Here is a 24,123-nt window from a genome sequence, read left to right on the forward strand (position 1 = left end):
TCCATTTTGAAGATGAGGTAAGCAATGCACAGGTCACACAACAAACAAGTGGCAGAATCAGGAACAGAACCCAGATCCTTCTGACTCCCGGGTCCGTGCTCTGCCCACTAGGCCACGCTGAGCGGGGCCAGGAAACTTTCTAATTTTCATCTGAGTATTTTTCCCCCGTGCTTAGTGTAGTTCTTTGCACACAGTAGAAGTCCGATTGCTTCTCTTACAAATAGCACTGGGTTGGGAAGCTCCAAAGCTTGCTTTGTATCATAGCATTTCCATCTTATTTCTTTCTCTTGATGGATTTGTTTTGTCTTTTGCTTTTTGTCAAAATTTGAATTCTAAGCTTGAACCGCTTCTTGTGGAAGAGACCCCTGTGGAAAGAGACCCTGGGTGGGGCCCCTCAGACCACCCTCCCATCACCCCTGTGTCTTAGATGTGGTAGAAGAGAGGGGGTAGGGAGGGCCCTTAAAGAGAATGTGGTGGGGAGGTGGAGGGAAGAGAAGGAAAGGTGGAGACCCTGCAGACCCCCGGCCTCCCAGGTCCTGTGCTGGTTAATGCTGCAGTCAGCTCTGTCCCGGGGAATCCCACGGTCAAGGAGTTCCTTGCCTGCCCCCTGCAGGTACCGCTGCTGTCCGGAGACTGTCGGACAGCAGGAGAGACAGTACAGATTGAGAGCAAACAAGTTCCACCTCTACAGGGTGTATTCTTGGGCCACCAATCGATCCACAACCCTGCATCAAAAGGCTGCTTTCCACCATTAGGGTTGGACAGCGACCTTGGGGCGAGGGGGACCCCAAATGTCGCTCATTCAGTGTTCGGAGTGACGCTCGCCAGACCCGGCCTCTCTAGACCCGGGAGGGGATGATCTCTGTGTCCCACACTCATTCAATCATATTTATTGAGCGCTTACTGTGGTCAAGAAGTGTAGTCTGAAGGGATGAGGGAGCCTGGGGGACTCCAGAGCTAGGGGAGGAGGGACAAGCGGCTAAACCCCTTCTCCAGTTCAGTGGCGCCGGAGCTGAGTAGGGGACCTCAGAGAGTTTCAGCAGAGGTTAAAAAAAGAAACAGGAGAGGGGCCACTGCTGCTTCAAGTTCCCCCGGCACCTCTCCTTTAGGCTGCGCCCAGAGTTGTAAGGATGAGCAGCCAGCCCTGCTCCTCTCCTTTGAACTCGAGCACTAATAAATCCCATTCAGTAAAGTTCATTTAATCAAGTCCCGTTGTATTTTCTCTTAAAGTGCCACAAGGATGTGCTCTCCAGGGCAGACCGCCTCCTGGGCTTTTAACCAGTGAAGTCCAGTTCCTCATCCTGGAAAGAGGCGGAGGGCACCTCCACCGGCCCTCGTCCCTCCCAGTGCCCCTGGCATACCAGAGCCGACTGGGCGGGGGGACTTCTTTCCCCTTCCTTTACCCAAGTTGTTCCTCTTGATTTTTTTCAACCGTTCGTCCCTTCAGGTGATCCCAGAGACAGGCAGAACTGGGGCAGCTGCTAAAATAGCACATCAGCATATGGGGTGGGGAGGGAAGGAGGGAGAAGGACAGGGTGGGGGGAAGGGAGGTGTGGGAAACTGGAGCATTGTGCAGAAACCACAAGATTTGGATAAATCAGGTCTTAAAGGAAAAGGCTTCCTTTTGTATTTTTAGAGAATGAGTTCTCAGAAGCGCAAGGTGTACCAACCTTTTCACGGGGATGTGCAAATAAAATGGGCCTCGTGCTGCTGAGGCAGAGAAACAAACTGGGAGTCGGCAGAGTTGCAGTGTGGATCTCTGTTGTATCGTACTCTCCCAAGCGCTTAGTACAGTGCTCTGCATACGGTATATGTTCAATGAATATCATTGATCGTGGATAAATCCTCCTATATTTGGCCTCAGTGGCCGTATCTGACGCATGGGAATGATGATCCCTGCCCCAGGTGAGATCTGGAAGGACTATTCAATTGAAAAAAGGCATTCTCTAGCCACCAAGTAAACATAATCAAGGCTCACGATAAACTGTTGGTCAGTGGTAAGACAAAAATCAAGCCAGCCGACACTGCCTCATTCTCATCTCTTCCAACAACGAACTCTTGTTCCCTCCCTCCTTTCTGCATGAAATTCTCTACTCCTCCACATCCAGCCAACCGTTGCTCTGCCTGTCTTCAAAACCTTTCTGAAATTGCATTTCCTCCAGGAGGCCTTCCTTGAGTCATTTCTCATTTCATCATCCAAATGCTGCTTCAGCACTTCTGCATCCTTAAGTACTTGGGTACTCACCCTTCTGGTAGCCCTCATGTACATATCTTTATACCGTATTGCTTTCTCCTACTTGCAATTCATTTTAGTTTCTGTCTTCCTTGCTCGTTTGTAAAAACTCCTTAAGGGCAAGGTTTGTGTCTGCTTATTTTGTTGGACTCTCCCAAGCACTTAGTACAGTGTTCTGACTTCTCTCCTCTGCAGTCTCGCTTTCCTCCTGCCTTCAAAATGTCTCTACTTAGATGTAATGCCAACATCTCAGACTCAAATTGTCCCAAACAGAACTCCTCATCTTCCCACACATACCCTGTTCTCCCCGTGACTTTCCTATCACCTTAGACAACACCACCATCCTCTCTGTCTCATGAACATGTAAGCTTGGCATTATCTCTGACTCATCTCTCCTTCAACCCGCATATTCCTTTTGTCACCAAATTCCTTTTGGTTTTAACTTCACATCTCTAGAACCCACCCTTTCCTCTCCGTCCAAACTGTTACCTCACTGATCCAAGGACTTATTGGATCCTGCCTTGACAACCGTATCAGCCTACTTGCTGACCTGACAGCCTCCTTGTCTCTCCCCACTCCAGTCCACATTTCATTTTTCTAAAAAAAAAAAGCAAAAAACTGTTCCAGTTACATGTCCCCACTCCTCCAAAATCTCCACCCACCTCTGCATCAAACACAAACTCCTTACCATTGGCTTTAAGGCACTCAATCGCCTTTCAGTGTCCTACCTCATTTCTCTCCCCTTTTAGACTATAAGCTAGAAGACAGAAGCAGCATGGCATAATGGATAGAGCACAGTCCTGGGATTCAGAAGGTCATGGGTTCTAATCCCGGCTCCACTTGTTTGCTCTGTGACCTTGGGCAAGTCAGTTTACTTCCTTGTGCCTCAGTTAACCTCATCTGGAAAGTGGGGATTGAAACTGTGAACCCCACATGGAACAGGGACTGTGTCCAAGCCGATTTGCTTGAATTCACCCCAGCTGTTAGTACAGTGTCTGGCACATAGTAAGTGCTTAACAGATAGCATTTTAATTATTTTTATAAGCTCCCTGTGGGCAGGGGTCATGCCTACAACTTAAATTATACTGTACTCTCCCAAAGACTAGTACAGTGCTCTGCATACAGTAAGCGCTTGATAAATACTACTGGTTGATTGATTGCTGTGACCACGTTAAGCCCTCAGTAAAGGCTACTGATTGATCGAGTTTGACTAGCAGTAACCCTATTTGAAATTAGCCAAAATAGCTGTGAGGAAGAGCAGTATTGCACTAAGCTACCAGACAGTTAAGCCAACACAGCCCACCCAGGCAAATGTAAGTGGTAGGTTGTTTTAGCTGGGAACAAAGCCAATATTTATTGATTTTGAATTATCACTGCTACCCAGATTCATCCAGGGCTTGGAGTGGTATTTGCCCCTGCGGAGTGTGTGTACAGTGAAAACGGACCCTGACTCCGTCTGCTTCGACAGGTTCTTTCCAGTTCCTAGCAGATCAGGAATTCCTGGGGTGGGGAGGGAGCCTCTTTGACAGGGTGGCTTCAGTCGCTCTGATTTGTGCCCCTGCAGCAGCATTTCCCAGCTCTCTGCGTAGCTCTGCTCACAGTGGAACCAGCCCTTTTTGCTGGTGAGGCACTGAGCGTTTTTCAGCCCCTAAGATGTGCATCCTCCTACCATACCTGAGCCAATGAGAGAAAGAAAGGAAGGAACTGGGCATTCTCCATTTTAGAAAGAGAGAAACTGAGGTTCAGGAAAGTCAGGCAACTAAGGACAGAACTCAAGTCTTCCGCTGTTCAGACCTGGGTTTTTTCTACTGTTTTGTGCTGAATATTGGCCAGGGACTGTAAATCTCCGTCTAGATTATAAGCTCACTGTGGGCAAGGGAATGAGTCTGCCAACTCTGTTATATTATACTCTTCCAAGTGTTTAGTACGGTGCTCTGTTGCCGAATTGTACATTCCAAGCACTTAGTACAGTGCTCTGCACATAGCGCGCAGTAAATACTATTGAATGAATGCTCTACACACAGTAAGTTTGTGATAAATATGATTAATAGTAATAATCTTGATCATTGTGATGTTCGTTAAGTCCCTAGCTATGTGGTAAGTAATAATAATAATGTTGGTATTTGTTAAGCACTTATGTGCCAAGCACTGTTCTCAGTACTGGGGTAGATACAGGGTCATCAGGTTGTCCCTCGTGAGGCTCACAAAGTCTTCATCCCCATTTTACAGATGAGGTAACTGAGGCATGGAGAAGTGAAGTGACTTGCCCAAAGTCACACAGCTGACAGGTGGCGGAGCCAGGATTAGAACCCATGACCTCTGACTCCTAAGCCCGTGCTCTTTCCACTGAGCCACGCTGCTTCTCTACTGTGCTAAGCACTGGAGTCAAGACAACGTAAGCAGGTCAGGCATAGTCTCTGCCCAACAAAGGGCTCATACTCTTGAGATGGAGGGAGAACATATAATTAATCCCCATTTTGCGGATGAGGTAATTGAGACATGGGGAAGTCAAATGACTAACTAGTCCAAGACCACCCCGCAGGTAGGTGGTGGAGCCCTGATCAGAACCCTGGTCTCCTAACTCCCAGCTCTGGCCACTCTTCGCGTGACTGATTTCATTGTCTTGTTTCTATCCCAACACACAGCACAGTGCGCAGGCAGATAAGTGTGTAATCAAAATACAGTAATGATTAGAGCACATTGACTCTTTGTTTATTCTAGTCTAAATAGTCTCTTCTAGGGATGAGGTGGAAGCACATCTTATCTTCTCCCTTTTCTTGAGGGTTGGGGAGCCAGAATATAAAATTCCTGAGAACAGGGCCTTCCATCTAGCCTCCAGAGAGCCAACCCACCCGAGGGCAATCAGAAATGAGAACGATTTCAGAGGCCAGTTGTGCAGCAGAATAGGTAGCCTGGGGCTCTCAAAGAAAGGCACTCGCTGAAGAATAGGAGCCAGATGGGTTTACAAACCTCTAATCAGTAGCTCAAGCCTGGCCAGACATAGGGGCTAGTTTTCTAATAGGATCTCTGATCGCAAGGAAGGAGGGGAAATTATATGACTGTTCTGGGCAGACTGTCGACCCAGGTGAAGAACAAGACAGATTTTCTCTCTCTTTCATTTTTTTTTATGGTATTTGTTAATTGCTTACTATGTGCCAGGCACTATACTAAGGATTGGGATCAATACGAACTAATCAGGTTGACATGTGGACTTTTGCATATCCCATATAGGGCTCACAGTATTAACCCCCATTTTGCAGATGAGATAACAGAAAGACAGAGAAGTTAAGTAATTTGTCCAGGGTCACACAGCAAACAAGTTCTTCTGCTCAGCTGGAGAAACCCAATGCTCACAGTGGGCCAAACCAAGCCTGTATACCATCTCCTCTAAGGTAGAGATTAAAAAGGCAGAGTCAGTCAATCAATGGTGTTTATTCAGAACTTACTCTATGCAGAGCATTGCATTAAATGCTTTGTATTCATTCATTCATTCAATAGTATTTATTGAGCGCTTACTATGTGCAGAGCACTGTACTAAGCATTTGGAATGAACAAGTCGGCAACAGATAGACAGTCCCTGCCGTTTGACCGGCTTACAGTCTAATCGGGGAAGACGGACAGACAAGAACAATGGCAATAAATAGAGTCAAGGGGAAGAACATCTCGTAAAAACAATGGCAACTAAATAGAATCGAGGCGATGTACATTTCATTAACAAAATTAACAAAATAAATAGGGTAATGAAAATATATACAGTTGAGTGGACGAGTACAGTGCTGGGGGGATGGCAAGGGAGAGGGGGAGGAGCAGAGGGAAATGGGGGAAAAGAGGGTTAAGCTGCGGAGAGGTGAAGGGGGGGTGGTAGAGGGAGTAGAGGGAGAAGGGGAGCTCAGTCTGGGAAGGCCTCTTGGAGGAGGTGAGTTTTAAGTAGGGTTTTGAAGAGGGGAAGAGAATCAGTTTGGCGGAGGTGAGGAGGGAGGGCGTTCCGGGACCGCGGGAGGACGCGGCCCGGGGGTCGACGGCGGGATAGGCGAGACTGAGGGACGGTGAGGAGGTGGGCAGCGGAGGAGCGGAGCGTGCGGGGTGGGTGGTAGAAAGAGAGACGGGAGGAGAGGTAGGACGGGGCAAGGTGATGCAGAGCCTCGAAGCCTAGAGTGAGGAGTTTTTGTTTGGAGCGGAGGTCGATAGGCAACCACTGGAGGTGTTTAAGAAGGGGAGTGACATGCCCAGATCGTCTCTGCAGGAAGATGAGCCGGGCAGCGGAGTGAAGAATAGACCGGAGCGGGGCGAGAGAGGAGGAAGGGAGATCAGAGAGAAGGCTGACACAGTAGTCTAGCCGGGATATAACGAGAGCCCGTAGCAGTAAGGTAGCCGTTTGGATGGAGAGGAAAGGGCGGATCTTGGCGATATTGTAATGGTGAAACCGGCAGGTCTCGGTAACGGATAGGATGTGTGGGGTGAACGAGAGAGACGAGTCGAGAATGACACCGAGATCGCGGGCCCGAGAGACGGGAAGGATGGTCGTGCCATCCACGGTGATACGGAAGTCTGGGAGAGGACCGGGTTTGGGAGGGAAGATGAGGAGCTCAGTCTTGCTCATGTTGAGTTTTAGGTGGTGGACCAACATCCAGGTGGAGACATCCCGGAGGCGGGAGGAGAGGTGAGCCTGAAGGGAGGGGGAGAGGACAGGGGCGGAGATGTAGATCTGCATGTCATCTGTAGAATTCACTAGAGTAAATTGACATGATCCCTGCCTTCAGGGAGTTTACAATCTAGCTGGGGAGACAGATATTAAAATAAATTACATATAGGAGAAGCAACCAAGTATGAAGATATGTACCTAAGTGCTCTGGGAGTTGACAATGGGTAAAGTACTGAAGTGCTTCATGGGTAAGGAATGAATTTGGTTCAGAAAGTGCCGGGTAAGTGACCTAAGTTGGAAGTAGGCAGGTGATCTAAAAGGTTTTTCTCCCTCGAGCAGCTTTGCCTGATTTACTAGGCCTGTCATGGATCCCTGAACACGCTCCCTGCCCCAGTCCCATCAGCAACCCTGTTCTCCAAACAGCCAGTGCAGGCCTGTGTTCCCTGACAGTCAAGGAAAACTGACCCATAATTGTTTTTGGTTTTTTGGTTTTGTTTTTTATTGGCATTTGTTAAGTACTAACTATGCTGTTCTAAACTCTAGGCTAGGTACAAGTTAATTAGGTCAGACACAGTCCCTGTCCCGCGTGGGGCTCACAGTCAAAATAGAAAGGAGAATAGGTATCCCCATTTTACAGTTGAGAAAACTGAGGCCCAGAGAAGTGAAGTGACTTGCTCAAGGTCAAACAGCAGACATGTGGCAGAGGTGGGATTAGAACCCAAGTCCTTCCGACTCCTGGGCCTGAGCTCTTTCCCCTAGGCCACGCTGCTCCTCCAGGGTCCAGGCATTCTGTCTAAACACATGAACCATTGAAACTTTGCTGACATGGGGAACCCAGGGTGGTCTAGCAGAAAGAGCCCAGCCCTGGGAGCCAGAGGACCTGGGTTCTAATTCCAGCTCTGCTACCTATCTGCTGAGTGACTTTGGGGAAGTCACTTCACTTCCCTAGGCCTCAGTTTCCTCATCTGTAAAATGGGAATGAAGTACCTGTTCTCCCTACTACCTAGACTATGAGCCCTACGAGGGACAAGGGCTGTGTCCGACCTGATTCTCTTGGGTCTACTCTACTCCAGCGCTTAGTACAGTAGCTCACGTGTAGTAATTGTGTTTAATAGATACCACAGTTATTATCAACTTCACCCAAAAGATTGCTTTGGGAACTACCATAAAGTTCATCCATAAAGCTTGAGAGCTTCTGACTTGGAAGGATCTCCCCTTCAGATACAAATAATAATAATAATAATGGTATTTGCTAAGCGCTTACTATGTGCCAAGCACTGTTCTAAGTGCTGGGGTAGATGCAGGGTAATCAGGTTGTCCCATGTGGGGCTCACAGTCTTAATCCCCATTTTACAAAAGAGGTAAGAGAGGCACAGAGAAGTTGTGACATGCCTAAAGTCACACAGCTGATAAGTAGCGGACCCAGAATCAGAACCCACGACCTTTGAGACCCCACCACCTTTGACTTTACACTGTGAACCGAGCCTGGAGATCAGGGGTTTGTATAGGTGACCAAATGGAGCCTCATGACTTCCCAAGAGCTTAGTACAGTGCTCTGCACATAGTGGGTGCTCAATAAATACGATTGATTTCTATATTAGATGAGGGCACTGAGAAGCTAGGGTGAAGCAGTGAGGCCCACTGGGTTATGGGAGAGCAAACCTGTGCTACAATGTTTTCCTTGCATCTTCCTGCTGGAAAGGGTAAGGTCTGGGGGATGGGGGTAAGAGCAGAAGGCGGGGTGCGATTAATGATGGTAACATTTACCTGCTGTCCTGGTTGCCAAGTAACAAGAAAGGCACTCACCTGATTGCCATGGAGATGGGACGAGTCTATGGACAAGATGCAGTCAAGGAATGTCTCAGGGGTATGGGCTGCAATTTTCTCTCTAATGAAAATAAAATGTCCCTTGGGCCCTGCCACTGAGAACCATTACTGGTTTCTGAAAATCTAAAGTGACAGAGGATATGTTTGGATGACTGTGCAAATGTAAGGGCTGGAGTTTATCCGGGCAGGGATGGGGGAGATGGCTATTTTTAAAAGTTTCCTTGTACCCAGGATTTCACCTTCAGGTAGTTCCACAGGGCCTTATGATTTCCCGTGCTACGGGTGGTGATTTGGTGCTGAAACATGACCGGACAATTAAAAAAAATCTACTGGGCAGGGGGCCGGCGGAAGCCACCCTAATCACCGAACGACCTTTCAGGAAAGTGGGTGTGAGATTAATTTTTTCCATTCAGCAGCAGGGCGTTCTTTACCTCTCTCGCCTTTTGCCCTTTAGCTTCTTTGAAAAGGTTATTTAAGAGCTAAGCTCCCTGTAGCCCCAGTGTTGCCAAATAGGAAAACAGATCCCAGCCTCTTTCCTCCACTCCTCCATTTCAGATTCCTTGGAGTTGTTCAGCTGTTCCAGGGCAAAACCTCAATCACTCAGTTCTGTAGGTCCTTCATGAGGGTCAGGAGTAAGGCTCAGAGAAGCCCAGGAAATGGTGGGGAGGCAGGGCTGAGGGGGGCGGTTGTGGACAGGCGGTGTTAACCAAATCTGTCCTGTATCCAGACCCTGTGCCCAGTGTTCGACTGGGGTAGAGTTTTCTTAGTGTAAAATTTCCAAAGGCTAGCCAGAAGCAAGGCATTGGTTCTCACCCACTTCTGCTTGATTCTTGTCAGAGACAAAGCACTACATGTCCCAGTCAAACTCTTGAATTTGCTCAAGTAAATAAAATAGTTTGCTCTATGTGGGACAAAGGCTTGAAGACTAGCCAAGAGGGAATCAGTTTAAATGACAACAGGGGAGAATTTAGGTAAGGGGTAAAGAAGACCTTTCTGATTAGAAGGATTTTCAGGCCTGCCATGTTTTACCGGGGATGGGAACAGCAATTCCTCTATCTGTTTACAAAATGGGGAGAGCAAGTTAATGATCCAAATGGGATTAGCTGAAGCCCTGTCTTGGAGCAGGGGATGAGCCAGATGACCTATCAAAATTCTGGGTTTCTCCCAGCCTGTTTAGGATCTCTGAATGAATGCTCAGTCAAGCCGGGAGGAGTGATGAAAGCCAGTGGGCCGGCCAGAAAGTCAGAATCTGTGAGGAGAGTTTGAGTCTTGATCTTTGCCAGGAAGCCAGAGAACTTCTCTGTGGGTGAGGGACGCCATTCCATCTGGTTCAGGGGTTTGCTCCTCGCCAGGCTGGCTGAAGCCTAGTGCTCCTTTTTTGTTTTGTTTTTAAATGGTATTTGTTAGCACTTATCATGTGCCAGGCACTGTTCTAAGGGCTGGGGTACACACAAGCTAATCAGGTAGTACGCAGTCCCTATCCCACGTGGGACTTGCAGTCTTAATCCCCATTTACAGATCAGATAACTGAGGTCCAGAAAAGTGAAGTGATTTGCTCGAGATCACACAGCAGACAAGTGGCAGAGCTGGGAATAGAATCCAAGTCCTTCTGACTGCCGGGACCAGTCTCTATCCACTAGGCCATGCTAATTCCCCTGAGCCTCTTTTGGAGCTGGGACTGAAGTGAACCCCTGCAGTGACACGTACCAAATGGGATGACAAGAGGGAGTTACATCCAACACCTCAGCCAGCCTCTGCTTCTCCCCTTATCTCCTCAAGAAGCAATGGGCTGAATGCTTCGATTTCCTCTCATGGGAATCAGCAGAGGGGCCACGGTGATCCATCACGTAACCCTATAAATGATGTCCTCCAAAAGCTTCTTCAGGCAGGAGGATGTCTCTGGACTTTGTCCTTTTCTTGAAGGGCAGAAGTTGGTGATGGAAGCACCCTCTCCCCCACCCAAGGGTCTCGCATCTCTTGGGTCCGGCCAGAGAGGTGAGCATGTGCCACCCGGGCCTAGAGCGCAGCCAAGAACACAGACCCAAAAGTTCCCCGCATACCCATTCTCCCAGAAACATCCCCCAAAGGGAATAGTTCAGAGAAGTCTGGGAAGCAGCATGGCTTAATGTAGAGAGTATGGATCTGGGAGTCAGAAGGACCTCGGTTCTAATCCCAGCTCCCCCACTTGCCTGCTATGTGATCCTGGGCAAGTCACTTCACTTCTCTGGGCCTCAGTTACCTCATCTGTAAAATGGGGATTAAGACTGAGTCCTATGAGGGACCAGGACTGTGTCCAACCTGATTAGCTTGTATCTACCCCAGCACTTTGTACAGTGCCTGACATATAGTAAGCGCTTAACAAATACCATAAAAGTCTGATTTCTTTGAGATTCTGGACCTGTTCTTATTTGCACTACTGATTTGGTGCAGCTCTCTCCCCCTCCCATCCATTTATAGAAATGTACTGTTTGGTTTGACATTTGAAGGATGGCCACAATGCCTTGACTGAGGTTCAGAACAGCTTCAAACCAGAGCCAGGTGTTAATGACTGAACCCACACGGACTTCCTGGCCCTTCCGGCAAGCGCCATCCACTGCCTGTCCACCCAGAGGGTCCTGCTCGTAATCCGGGCATTGGTACCAACTTTATTGACCTAGGTTACCTGCAGTCCCGGCCCCTGAGCCCAGTGGGGCCTCATTCAGTGCTGAATGGCTATCCACATGAGTCACAACCGCCTTTCTCACCTGCCTTTAGGATGATGAGAGGGGCCCTGGGCCAAGTGCATTCTACAAACAGTCAGTCGTATTTATTGAGCACTTATTGTGTACAGAGCACTGTACTAAGGGTTTGGGAGAATACAATACAACAGTAGAATAGACAAATTATCTGCCTACAATGAGCTTACAGTCTAGAGCCCCATTCCTTTATCCTATAACCCTGCCCTGCTTCTGCCCTGCAGCCATTAAAGAAGGGCAATTGATCAATCAGACAGTCAGTGATGTTTATTGAATGTTCACTATGTGTGCAGAACATTGTACATATAACTTGGAAAACTGCAATGCAACAGATGGGTCAACTTTGAACCTAGAAAGCAGCTTTGGTCAAAGGTGCGGGGAGAGAGGGGAGAGAAAGGGAAGAGGTTGAAATCAGCAAATGAGGTGGTGTTTGGAGAGTATTTGTGGGGCTTGAATTCTCTGGACTATCCATATCTCCCATTGTGTTGGATAAGCAAAGTTTGACCAACAGGTGTAGAAGGAGCGTGGCCTAATGGAAAGAGCATGGGCCTGGGAGTTAGAGGACCTGGACTGTATTTGCAGCTCTTCCACTTACCCGCTGCATGACACTGGGCAAGTGACTTAACATCTCTCTGCTTCAGTTCCTTCATCTGCAGAATGGAGATTCAAAACCTGTTCTCCCTCCTATTTAAGCTGTGAGCCTCCTATGGGACCTGATGATCTTGTATCCACCCCAGCGCTTAGTACAGTACTTAGCACATAGTAGGCACTTAAATGCCACATTTATTATTAATTCAATGGACTTACCCTAAGGGCTGACCCATTCGGTCTGGGCAGGATATCTCAATATTTGTTTTTTCTCTCCCAGGTTTCAAGTGCCCCATTTGCTCCAAGTCCGTGGCTTCCGACGAGATGGAAATGCACTTTATCATGTGTCTCAGCAAACCCCGCCTCTCCTACAACGGTAAGGACTCCTTCTGTCCTACAAGTCTCTTTCTGCTTGGCCCGGAGCGGGAGCCAGACAGCAGATGCTGTGGGGAATGCCGGGGAATGCCAGTGAATGTAGAGACATCCGGGGGCTTCCTGGATCGGGGTGTTCCTGACGTGCGAAGATCAGGTTGTTATGTTAAACTTCCCTGCACCGCCTGAAGGAGCCATTCTGGCTGAGGGACCTGTTAGTGCCGGGAGACTTTGGCTGAGCCAGAAAAACAGCAAGTTCCCTAACCTGTTGGTCGGCTGTCAAGGGGCTGGCGGTGGAGAGGCAGGATGTGGATCGGGATTCCAGAGGATCAGGAAGGAGGGGGCAGAACTAAAGGTCTTTTCCCTCAGGACCATGATTGGGGGCATCTCTGACTATGGAGATGCCACGTGGTCTAGTGGAAAGAGTAGGGGCTTGGGAGTCAAAAGACCGTAATTATTATTAATCCCACCTCTGGCACCTGCCTGCTGGGGGACCTTGAGCAAGACACTTCACTTCTCTGGGCCTCACTTTCCTCATATGCAGAATGGGGATTCACTACCATTTCTCCCTCCATGTGGGAGATACAGGTTAATCAGTTCTGACTTAATTGTCTTGTATCTACCCCAGTGCTTGACACATAGTACGAGCTTAATAAGTACCCCAATTGTTTTATTATTATTATCATCATCAGTATTATTATTTTGATTTCCTCTTGTGGGTGATGTTGGCTGCTCTGGCCCCGCTCGGGTTTCAGTAGGGCACCAGGTGGCTTAAATGGGCGATTCTTCTATTCCCTGTCTCCTTGGCCCACTCCAATGGCATGTAACGGTGGAGCTGGAGCAGATTTCTGGAAGGCACTGAAGGGATTTGGTGGTCCATAACTGTGTGGCCCAGGAGAAGCATGACGGCTCCACAAACTCCACTGAAACCTGCTGGAGGCAACACTGACTTTTTTTCAACAAGTAGGTTATAAATCTACTTAGGCATGGTCAAGAGCCAGACCCTGCTATCCAAGTGGTGTGTGGCTCTGGGCAGATCCCATTTTCCTAGTCTGGACCTCTCTCCAGCCTGAAGAAAGTGCTGCACTTAGGACCCCCCGCCCACCTTCTTGGGCAATGCTGGCAGCCCAGCTAAAGGAACCGGGATCGCTGTCTTGTCAACAAGTGGGAGGTTTGGCCATCAGGAGCAGCCCCAGCGAGAAGATCCTGGGGTTGAAGAGGCGGCAGTGTTTACAGTCCTAGTGCTCTCCTCTGCTTGGTCATTTGGTTCCAGGTTGGATTGCAGAATGGCGGGGCCAAACCTGGACCACCCCACCGATTTCCTTTTGGGATCTCCTCTGTCCGGGTGGATGGCAGCTGCCAGAAGGCTCAATGCTGGAGATGCCATTGCCTGGACAGACGGGTAGCGCACAGGCAGAAGGCCCTGCACCCTGTGTGGGACAACCAGGCACACCAATCCCATTGGCATGGAGGGGCCCAATCCCACCTGAAGGGAGAGTGGCTCCTACTGGTCCAGCTAGGACTTTCAGTCGGGATGAGTGTGTTCTCTGAGGCCTAGTTCTGGTGGGGTCCCTGGGTTTCAGCCCCGTGAGGTCCTAATTGGGAGGCTGAGCTGTCCATTTGATTCATTCACTCAATTGTATTAATTGAGCGCTTTCTGTGTGCAGAGCACTGTTCTAAGAGCATGGGAGAGAACAGTATAACAACGCCAGCAGTCTTGTCTGTGCTCATTGTCCTCTCCTCCTTCCCTAGGTCTTCCCACCCTCCATTCACTCTCCACCCCTTTGTTTCCTTCCTTATCTTTGCCATTCTCTATAATTGTCCCAGTTATCCTTTCATTTCCCAAGGTGCCACTTGGGGGCTTTGTGGCTGCCATGATGTGGCGAGAAACGGTCTGCCTTGTTAAAGGGAGTCAGATGAGCGTGACAGCTCTGAATTACAGGAAGGGCAGCAGTAGGAGCCGTCCTTGCCGCTTGTCCGTCCCCCTGAGGTTGCTGGGTTCCCTTTGCTTTCCTGCCCCTCCTCCCTTGATTTCCTCCTAAACCACATCTTCAGAGCTTCAACTCTAAGTCTTGCCCCCTGGGCCTCATGCAGAACTGGTCCTTTGGGGCTCGGTCAGTCAGCCAATCGTATTTATTGAATACTTACTCTGTGCAGAGCACTGTACTAAGCGCTTGGGAAAATACAAAGTGACAATAAACAGACCCATCCAACTGCCACTGTGCCTCGTGAGCCCAGTTGGCTTTGGGGAAGCTAACTCTGACCCTCTAGACTATAAACTCCTTGTGGGCAGGGAACTTGTCTACCAACTCTGTTGTAGTCTACTTTCCCAAGTGCTTACTACAGTGCTGTGCATAAAGTAAGCACTCAGTAAATACCATGGATTGATTGATTAACCCACACCCCAGTCTTCCCACAGATTCCCAAGTTTCATCATTTCAGGGGTTCATTTGGTGTGAGCGGGGCACACAGCTGCCTTTGGCCTTAAAGGCAACTTCACATTCATTCATTCATTCATTCAATAGTACTTATTGAGCGCTTACTATGTGCAGAGCACTGTACCAAGCACTCGGAATATACAATTCGGCAACAGATAGAGACAACATGCGGCCCCCTCTGATATTGAGCTTTCACTGTGTACTGAGCACTGTACTTTGGAGAAGTAAGTTCTATAGAGTTGGTGGACACTATCTCTTCCCACAGAGAGCTTACAGAATGAGGGGAGCTGCCAGGGGATTCACATTGGACTGGGACCTCAAGCACTTGCAGGTATTTCCTGTGACTGTTTGAATGGTCATCCTCCTCCTCCTCCCCACTCGCCCCCAGCACGCTGCCGCTTTGGTGTAGAAGAAGCCCATCATCACCCAGGAAGAGAGACAGGGATATATGTGTTCTGGAAAGGGAGGTGAACTTTACCCCCAAGGAGCCCTCCCCAACCCCAATTTCCTCTGCTCCTGGCCCCACTGTAGCCTCAAACTGGCACTGGCCCATCCCCAGTATAGAGGGTCCAGGAGAGCACTCCTTTGTAGGCAGGGAATGTGTTGTTTATTGGTGTACTCTCCCAAGTGCTTAGTACAGCGTTTACACACAGTAGGCATGCAATATGATTGAATGAATTGAATGAATGGATCCTCAAAGCCCCAGCCCAAGAACCACCGCATCCTCTTCCTAAGTGTTCCAGGGCACAGCAGACAAACCTTCCTCCCTCCCCTCTGGGTTGGGCCAGAACTGGCAATCAGGCACTGAGTGTCCCGCAAAACCTTCCAGTTTCCAACAGCATAAAGAAAGAGGGCCTAGTCAACCCTGGTCCTGAGTCCAAGGTAACTGGGTTCGAGTGGGATGAGACTGCAGGATGAGACGCTAGGGACTCTTTCTCGTAGTTACCCATCATATTAGAGAAGCACTGTGGTTCAGTGGAAAGAGCCCGGGCTTGGGAGTCAGAGGTCATGGGTTCAAATCCCAGCTCTGCCACTTGGCAGCTGTGTGACTGTGGGCAAGTCACTTAACTTCTCTGTGCCTCAGTTACCTCATCTGTAAAATGGGGATTAAGACTGTGAGCCTCATGTGGGACAACCTGATTACCCTGTATACGCCAGTGCTTAGAACAGTGCTCTGCACATAGTAAGCCCCTAACAAATACCAACATTATTATTATTATATCTAGCAAGTCTTTCAGGCTGAGTCGGACAGTCTGGGTTTCCTATAGAGAAGCGGTCATGGCCCCTCTCCAGAGTAGATTATCTTCCGTCCCTGAGGATTGTGAGTGGAGAAGAAACCTGGTCCTGCCCGGCCAGATTACTGGACCGGGGACACTTCATACATGGTGATCCGAAGAGGGAAATGCCTGAAATGAGTGAGAGCTTTTTTAGTGGCAGGAAGAGCAACTATGGACCGTTCTCAACCCACCGCCACCCCTTCCTCACTTTCCCTTTGCTCCTTTTGGTTTCCACTTTGTGCCCACTCTACCAAGTACAACCCTCCTCCTCTTCACTTTGCTCCTGCGAGCTCCACATGCTGTATTTGAACTGCTTTTGTGAGTGGAGAACTGTGAAGGAAGGGGGAGGACACAGCTCCACCCTCGAGGATTTTACAATCTTAAAGGCAACATAAGGCACACACAAATACATCAGTGGCAGTAAGGATCCATAAAACACCAAGGACAGAAACATGCGAACAAATAAAAGATGCACACAAACAAAATGGCAAGCGTATAAACATCGGACGGAGATTTGTACACGGGTGATAAAAGGAGAACAGCCTGGCTTAGTGGTAAGAGCAGTGGACTGGAAGTCAGAGGACCTGTATATTAATCTTGGCTTTGCTGCTTGCCCGCTGTGTGACCTTTGGCAACTCACCTTCTCTGTGCCTCTATTTCCTCATCTGAATAACGAACAACTCTTTTAGGCTGTGAGTCCCATGGGAGACAGGAACTTTGTCCAACTTGATTAGCTTGTATCTACCCCAGGGCTTAGTACAGTGCTTGGCACATAGTAAGTACTTAACACCATGATGATGATTATGACCAGGGTGATGGGAGTGACTAGATCCAGTTGGGGTGAATAGGAGAAGGCTAAATGACGTTGTAGAGTTGTAGAACGTTTATGGCAGGTGGCAGGAGAGCGCACTAGGGGAGAACGATACCCTGTGGCTTCCTGCTGGCTGGGAAAGAAGAGGATTAATGCTTTTAATCAACTGGCTTCTTCTTGCCCTCTCCTCCCTTCCTCTACCACTCTGCCCAGCCCAGTGATGTTTTACCACTTTTTCCCTCCAGCTCTCCCCCTTCCACCCTCCTCTGAGCTTGGTGAGGGGAGAATCATCTGCAAAAAACACAGCAGCTACTCTCCTGGTTCCTGTTGGTTTACTTTGCTGAACAAAAGGGATTAGTGAGGGCTTGTTAACTGCCCACAGACAGGTTGGGGGACAGGTTGAGTGAGGCCCCAGAGCCGATTCCTCCCCTTCCTACACAGAATCGGAGAATCTTCCTCACCCCACCCCACCCTTACTCCAACCCATCTCCTTCCTCCCCCAGGGGAGACTTTCTCTGTTCTCTGGGGGCATCTTTCATATTTCCTAATCCTCTGCCTTGTGCTGGGCTCATTTCCTGACTAGCTGGTCTGCACGCATTCCAGTCTGGCCTTTCAGACCGTCGGCATCCACCGCCCCGTTCCTGCGGCCCAACGAGGAAGCCTCGGTCGGCTGTTTGCCACCACACCTGGGCAGAGGGGGTGGTGGAGAAGGAAAGCAATGGATATTACCTTTCAGAGAATAACCCAGTAGACATTCAGGCACTCCCCTTTGTGATATTTGCCGGAGGGTCTGGGTGGGTTTTCTTGGTCCAGCTCACTGTTCCCTGTCACGTCTGCTTCGCTGTCATCTCCTGCCAGAGCTGAGGAAATTAATTCTCAGAGTTGGTTTCCTCCTCTGAAAGGTAGAATGGCAAAGGGTAGCCCTTGTGTCCCTCCCTCCCTCCCCTGATCCAGCCACTATTTCAGGCCATTCCCACCCTACCTCCTGCCATTGAATCAGCTGGAAACTCGCCTCCACCAGATTTTTTTCCTGAAGCAACTTGGACACCTGGAGGGCTTGGTGACATGAGGGTTTTACTGCAATGATGCTGATGGGTTGATTGATGGAGTCGCTCATCAGGGACAGCAGATGCATGGAACCGTGGACCTGGGCAGATGAATGGATTCTAGTGCTTGTGGCTTCCTACACTCCCCTCGCCCGCTCTCATATTTGCCAGTCATGTTCCCAACGAGATACAGAGTGCAGTGGGCAAGGGTGCAGAGCATTGCAAAGTTCATGTGGGTGTGTGTATTTTTTATTTTTAATGGTATTTAAGTGCTTACTATGTGCCAGGCACTGTACTAAGTGCTGGGGTAGATACAAGCAAATCGATTTGACCACAGTCCTTGTCCCGCATGGGGCTCACAGTCTAAATCCTCATTTGACAGATGAAGTAACTGGGGCCCAGAGAAGTGAAGTGACTTGCCCAAAGCCACACAGCAGACAAGTGGCAGAGTCAGGATTAGAACCCATGACCTTCTGACTCCCAGGCCCGGCTTTAGCCACTATGCCATGCTGCTTTCCAAAGCGAAGTGACTTGCCCGAAGTCACACAGCAGACAAGTGGCAGAGTCAGGATTAGAACACAGGTCCTTCTGACACCCAGGCCTGTGCTCCCTCAACATTCAGCGGATCAGAACCTGACTCCCGTTCCCACTCCTCCATCTTCCAGGCCCCCCGCTGCTCCCCAGCCTCTTTCTCTCCCTCTTCCCCACCGAAGCCGTGCCCCTAGTACTGGCAGAGGGAGATGGAGGAGTCCTGCGGAGGGAGGGGTAAGAGCAAGTGACGCCTCTCCCCACAATTATTGACAACTGGTTTCAACCAACTTTCTAATCCCATCTTCAGAGCCCTGCTTGAAAACATGTTTAACCACAACACCCAAACCAGTGGCAAGCTATCATTAGGTTCCAGAGAGGAAGTGGGGCTGATTTGTTGAGCCTGCCGCGGCATAAACTTGAGCAGGGACGCTCCGGCCACAGGGCTGGCTTGGTTTTTTGGCCTCCTTACTTGGTGGCTGGTTCTCAGGACGGTTTGCTCACGCTCATGGGTGACTGCATTGTGAAGCCAGTCAGCTGTATGCGATGGTTAGAGAAGCAGCGTAGTCTAGGAGAAAGAGCCCAGGCCTGGGAGTCAGAGGACCTGGGTTCTAATCCCACCTCTGCCATTTGTCTTTTGTTGAATCTTGGTCATCACTTCATTTCTCTGTGCTTAGTTTCCTCATTGGTAAAATGGGAGTCAAGTCCTACTCCCTCCTACCTAGATTGGAAGACCCATGTTCCAATCATTTTTTTAATGATATTTGTTAAGTGCTTACTATGTACCAGACACTGTTCTAAGCGCTAGGATAGATACAAGGTGATTAAATTGGACTCAGTCCCCGGACCATGAGGGACCCACAGCCTTAATCCCTATTTTACAGATGAGGAAACTGAGGCCCAGAAAAGTGAACTGACTTGTCCAAGATCACACAGCAGATAAGTGGCAGAGACAGGATTAGAACCCAGGTCCTTCTGACTCCCAGGCCTGGACTCTAGCTCTAGCCATGCTGCTTCTCAGCCTGGTAGTATCGTTTCTACCCCAGCTCTTAGAACAGTGTTTGGCATATAGTAAGTGCTCAGCAGATACCGTAATTATTATTATTGAGCTCATACTGTGTGCAGAGCACTGTACTAAGCACTCAGGAGAGAACAGTGCAATAGAGTTGGTAGCCACGATCCGTGTCCAAAGGAGCAGACACTAAAATGGGGAGTGGGAGTGGGGCACACTGCTGAGTTTGAGTGCCCACAGGGCTGTGGTAATACTTGAAGACCTCCCCTCAGTGGTAACGAACTGCCCCCTGTGAGGTGGAGCTTGATCGTCTCTTGAAACAAGCCCTGGGACAAACACCTGGAAGCACTGGCCTTTTTGGGAAAGTGGGGTGGCTCAAGCAGAGGAGCAGCGTGGCCTGGCGGATAGAGCGTGGGCCTCGTAGTCAGAAGGATCTAGGTTCTAATCCCGGATCTGCCACTTGTCTGCAGTGTGACTTTGAGTAACTTCACTTCTCAGTTACCTCATCTGTAAAATAGGGGTTAAAACAGTGAGCCCCATCCGGGACAGCGACTGTGTCCAACCCGATTTGCTTGAATCCATCCCAGTGCTTAGTATAGTGCCTGGCACAGTAAGCATTTAACGTATACCGTAACAAATACCATTATATTTCAAGCCGAGATGGAGTCAGGGATCGGAGGTTTGGAGAGGTCCTACACCAAGAAGTTCCAACAACTTACACTAAGGAGAAGTATGAATAGTAGTAGTTATTAGCAGCAGTAATAGTAGCCGCGGCACTTATTGAGCACCCACTAGGGCCAGAGCACTGTACCAACCGCTTGGAAAGTACAAAACAAAGAAGAGAGGCATCTCTTGCCCAATGGAGGAAACACATTATACATATTTACAAATAGTAATCAAAATAATTGCACAGTTGAATAAGCAGATGTTCCAAAAGTGCTGATGATGGAAATAATTGTATAAATGCTGGAGTTGGCTGAGGGGATTATTTGACTTGGGCTGCTGAAAATTGATCAAGGAAGGCTTGTTGGCAGATGTGGGGTTTCAGGAAGGCCATGGCCTATGTAGGATTTGGGGCTGAAGGGAATTCCAAGTCAGGGTGAGAATGTGAGCAAAGGGTCGGAGGTGGGATTGTTCATTCATTCAATAGTATTTATTGAGCGCTTACTGAGAGCACTGTACAAAGCGCTTGGAATGTACAAATCGGTAGGAGACAGAGACATTGTTGAAGCCAGGTACAGAAGAGAGCAGGAATGTAAGGTGGGATCAGTTGGTGGAGTGTCTTGAAGCCGGTAGTGAGGAGTTTTGGTTGGATTCTGACACAGCCCTTTTTGTGGAGAAGTCCTAGAACATAAAAAAAATCCCTTCTGAGGAAAACAGAGCAATAGCAGTCGGTCAGTCACTTGATGGTAAAGCTCACTGTGAGCAGGGAATGTGCCTCTTACTGTTGTGCTGTGCTCTCTCTCCCAATAAATACGATTGATTGAGAACGGTTACTGAATCCCCATTTTACAGATGAGAAAACTGAGACACCGAGAAGTTGTGATCTGCCCAAGGTCACACAGCAGGCGAGAGCCAGAAGTGGCATTAGAACCCAGGACTCCCAGGTCTGAGCTCTTTCCACCAGGCTTTCTCTCTAGCCCTCTCTCCCTGGCTGTCTGTCTATGGTGAGGAAGGAGCCGTCTCTTTGGTGGCTGAGGCGAGTCCGCCCCACTAGAGACGCCTATAGAATTGATACCCAGAGGATTAAGGAGAAAGGGTGTCAGACGCTGTGGGAAGCTAGTGCTGCAGTGCTGAGCAGGGCAGTGTGTAAATGCAGCAATGTGCATTCTCTGGTGTGAGGTGGGCCTTATCAGGGACACTGCATACACTGATAAAAATCTCATTATCTCAGGAAGCTGAGAGGCAGCTCTCTGTGGAGGACGGGAAGGGAAGGAGGGGGAGACGGAGGACGGGTATGTGGGTGTGTGTTTGCTTGTGTATTGATGTGAAAATGTGATGTTGGCTTGGCTTGAGGGCTGGGCTAGAAGGCCTCCCCTCTTGGTCCTACTGAACAGGTGACTTGGAAACTTCTAGGAGACAAATGGGCCCAATTTGAAGGAAGCCATGCAGGATGTGGACCGAGAGAAATTTGAAAGTGAATAAGGGCCTTATCATCCAGAGCTGTGAAAAACCAGTCCACCTCCAGCCCGCCCATAAAGGTGTTTCCATAATTGACTGGGGGGAGGGGGGTGGGCATGATGTTAACCCATTGTTTGCATCCTGAAATGTAGGGGGGAGCAGCCTTTATTTCAGCACCAATCTATTTAACAAGCCCCGGGAGTTTGGCGCCACCATCCTCAGCTGTTCCGAGGCCCTGAACAAAGGATGCTTAGTGTGACAAGTGGTGATCTCACATTCTGATTCTCAAACTGCTTGGTAGCAAGAGAAATCTCAGTGCTCCTAGGGGTTCAGCATTACCATCTGCTGAGCGACACAAGCAGTAACCAGCCTGGTTGTGAGGAGATTGGAAAAGGGTGGAGACTAAGGGAAGGGAATATGGATTCACTGCTCAATATTCAGTAAAAGGTCGCAGCGAGCTAGCCGAACATCTGCCCGCCCTTGCACTTGGATTTGCACCCTTTATTCACCTTCCTCAGCCCCACCAGCATTTATGTATATATGAATAATTTATGTATATTAACCTCTGTCTTCCCCTCTAGACTGTAAGATCCTTATGGGCAGGGAACGTGTCCACCAGCTGTTTGTACTGTACTCTACCAAGCGCTTAATGAGAATCAGTGTGGCTTAGTGGAAAGAGCATGACAGGCTTGGGAGTCAGAGGACATGGGTTTTAATCCCGGCTCCACATTTGTCTGCTGTGTGACGTTGGGCAAGTGACTTAACTTCTCTGTGCTTGACTTACCTCATTTGTAAAATGGGGATTAAGACTGTGAGCTCCGCATGGGACAACCTGATGACCTTGTATCTACCCCAGTGCTTAGAACAGTGTTTAGTACATAGTAAACACTTAAATACCATAATTATTGTTATTATTATACACTAACGTCTCAATAAGTATGATTGATTGACTGACTACCTGGATGGAGTTCAGCCCTCCTGAGCTGGCAGGGACAAGTTGGGAAGTCGTCACTGTAAACACCTTTTCTTTCTCCAGCTACCTAAGAAAGTAATAGACCGCATTCTGCCCTCTATCAGCCACTCTGGCTACAGGGCAGAATGCCTTTGTGGCCTGGAACGCTGCCCTCCCTCCTCAAATCCCAGAGACAATTATTCCCCCTCCCCTTCAAAGTCTCACTGAGACCTTCCTGGACTAAACCCCCCTTTTCCTCTTCTCCCACTCCCTTCTGCATCGCCCTGACCTGCTCCCCTTGTTCTTCCCCACTCCCAGCCCCACAGCACTTATGTACATATCTGTAATTTCTTTATTTGTACTGAAGTCTGTCTCCCCTCTTCTAGACTGTAAGCTCCGTTGTGGTCAGGGAATGTGTCTGTTTATTGTTGAATTGTCTCCCAGGCGCTTAATACAGTGCTCTGCACTCTGTAAACGCTCAATTAATATGATTGAATGAATGAAGAGTGAGTGAATGGGTGCCATGGGACTGCAGGAAGTGGAGGAAGTAGTTAACATTTAGGGGTGAAGCAAGGCGGAAGTGCCAGGGTAGGCTGATTGTCGGGTCCCTCCATGAAAACTGGGATGAAGAAGTGAAATCTTGGAAACACTGGTTGGAGCACTGTGCTCCTTGGTCAAGGAGGGCACACGCTGGACTCTGCTGGCCTAGTCACCCCTGCCTCCGGGCACGCTAGGAGTGACAGACGGCATTACTGCCTTTCCCTACCTTCACCCCAGACATTTGGGAATCCTGCCAGGTCTTCTTTCACAGCGTCACCCCTCCCTGCCCAGTTCTGTCTCTGCTCTAAAATCCCCAGTCTACCTGAAATCCCACTTCCTGGACAACACTTTCCACAGCCGGATGGAAGAGAAATCCTCCCAACTCCACCCAACTCCTGAGGTGACCCAAGTGTCATTTCTAAGACAGGACACATTGGCATTATTGTTTATTTGTCCTCAGCATTTCACCTCCTTCACCAAGTTTGTGTTTGCATCGATGCCATCTCCCCTAGCCCAGAGATTCCTGGCGGGGGAGGAAGGGGGAACTTTTCTCTTTAACCAGTGCGGGGCTGCTCCCTGCCCAGGAACGGGCACCCTAGGGTACCTGATGCCCTCGGATCAGAAGAAGAGCTGCTGCTGCTCCTGCAGACAGCAGAGCCCAGTGTGGGAGGTGTGATCTCTGCAGGGAAACTTGCAAGCCCGCCCACTATTTTTGGATGACATCAGCGTGGTTTGCAAGGTGGGGGGAAGGGATCTGGAGGGTCCCCACCCCCTCCCCCAACACTGAGACTTTATGTCTGGGGAGGAAGCAGGTGAGCACGAGGCAAAGGGAAATGTTCAGAAGGTGAGGGAATCGAGAGCTGCCCCGAGAGATTTATATTATAGTCCCCTCGTTTGTACTAACCCTGATGGGACTGGTCAGTTCTTTCCCCTGGAAATCACTGGCCAAATGATTCCCCTGAAATGGCCTAGGACCCAGGACCCTGGGTCACAGGGATCTG

The 24,123-nt window shown here is 49.2% G+C and overlaps 1 protein-coding gene across 3 annotated transcripts in view; it reads left to right on the plus strand.

Moving 5' to 3' along the window:
- Positions 1-24,123, plus strand: part of ZNRF1 (zinc and ring finger 1) — a 94,747-nt gene that overhangs the window by 62,459 nt on the left and 8,165 nt on the right. For all 3 annotated transcript variants that reach the window (XM_029075251.1, XM_029075252.1, XM_029075253.1), the window contains exon 2: positions 12,306-12,401. In XM_029075251.1, coding sequence (XP_028931084.1) covers positions 12,306-12,401 — 96 coding nt within the window. The remainder of the gene's footprint in view (positions 1-12,305; positions 12,402-24,123) is intronic.

The sequence above is a fragment of the Ornithorhynchus anatinus genome, chromosome 11 (assembly GCF_004115215.2).
Source record: "Ornithorhynchus anatinus isolate Pmale09 chromosome 11, mOrnAna1.pri.v4, whole genome shotgun sequence".
NCBI classification, from domain to species: Eukaryota; Metazoa; Chordata; class Mammalia; order Monotremata; family Ornithorhynchidae; genus Ornithorhynchus; species Ornithorhynchus anatinus.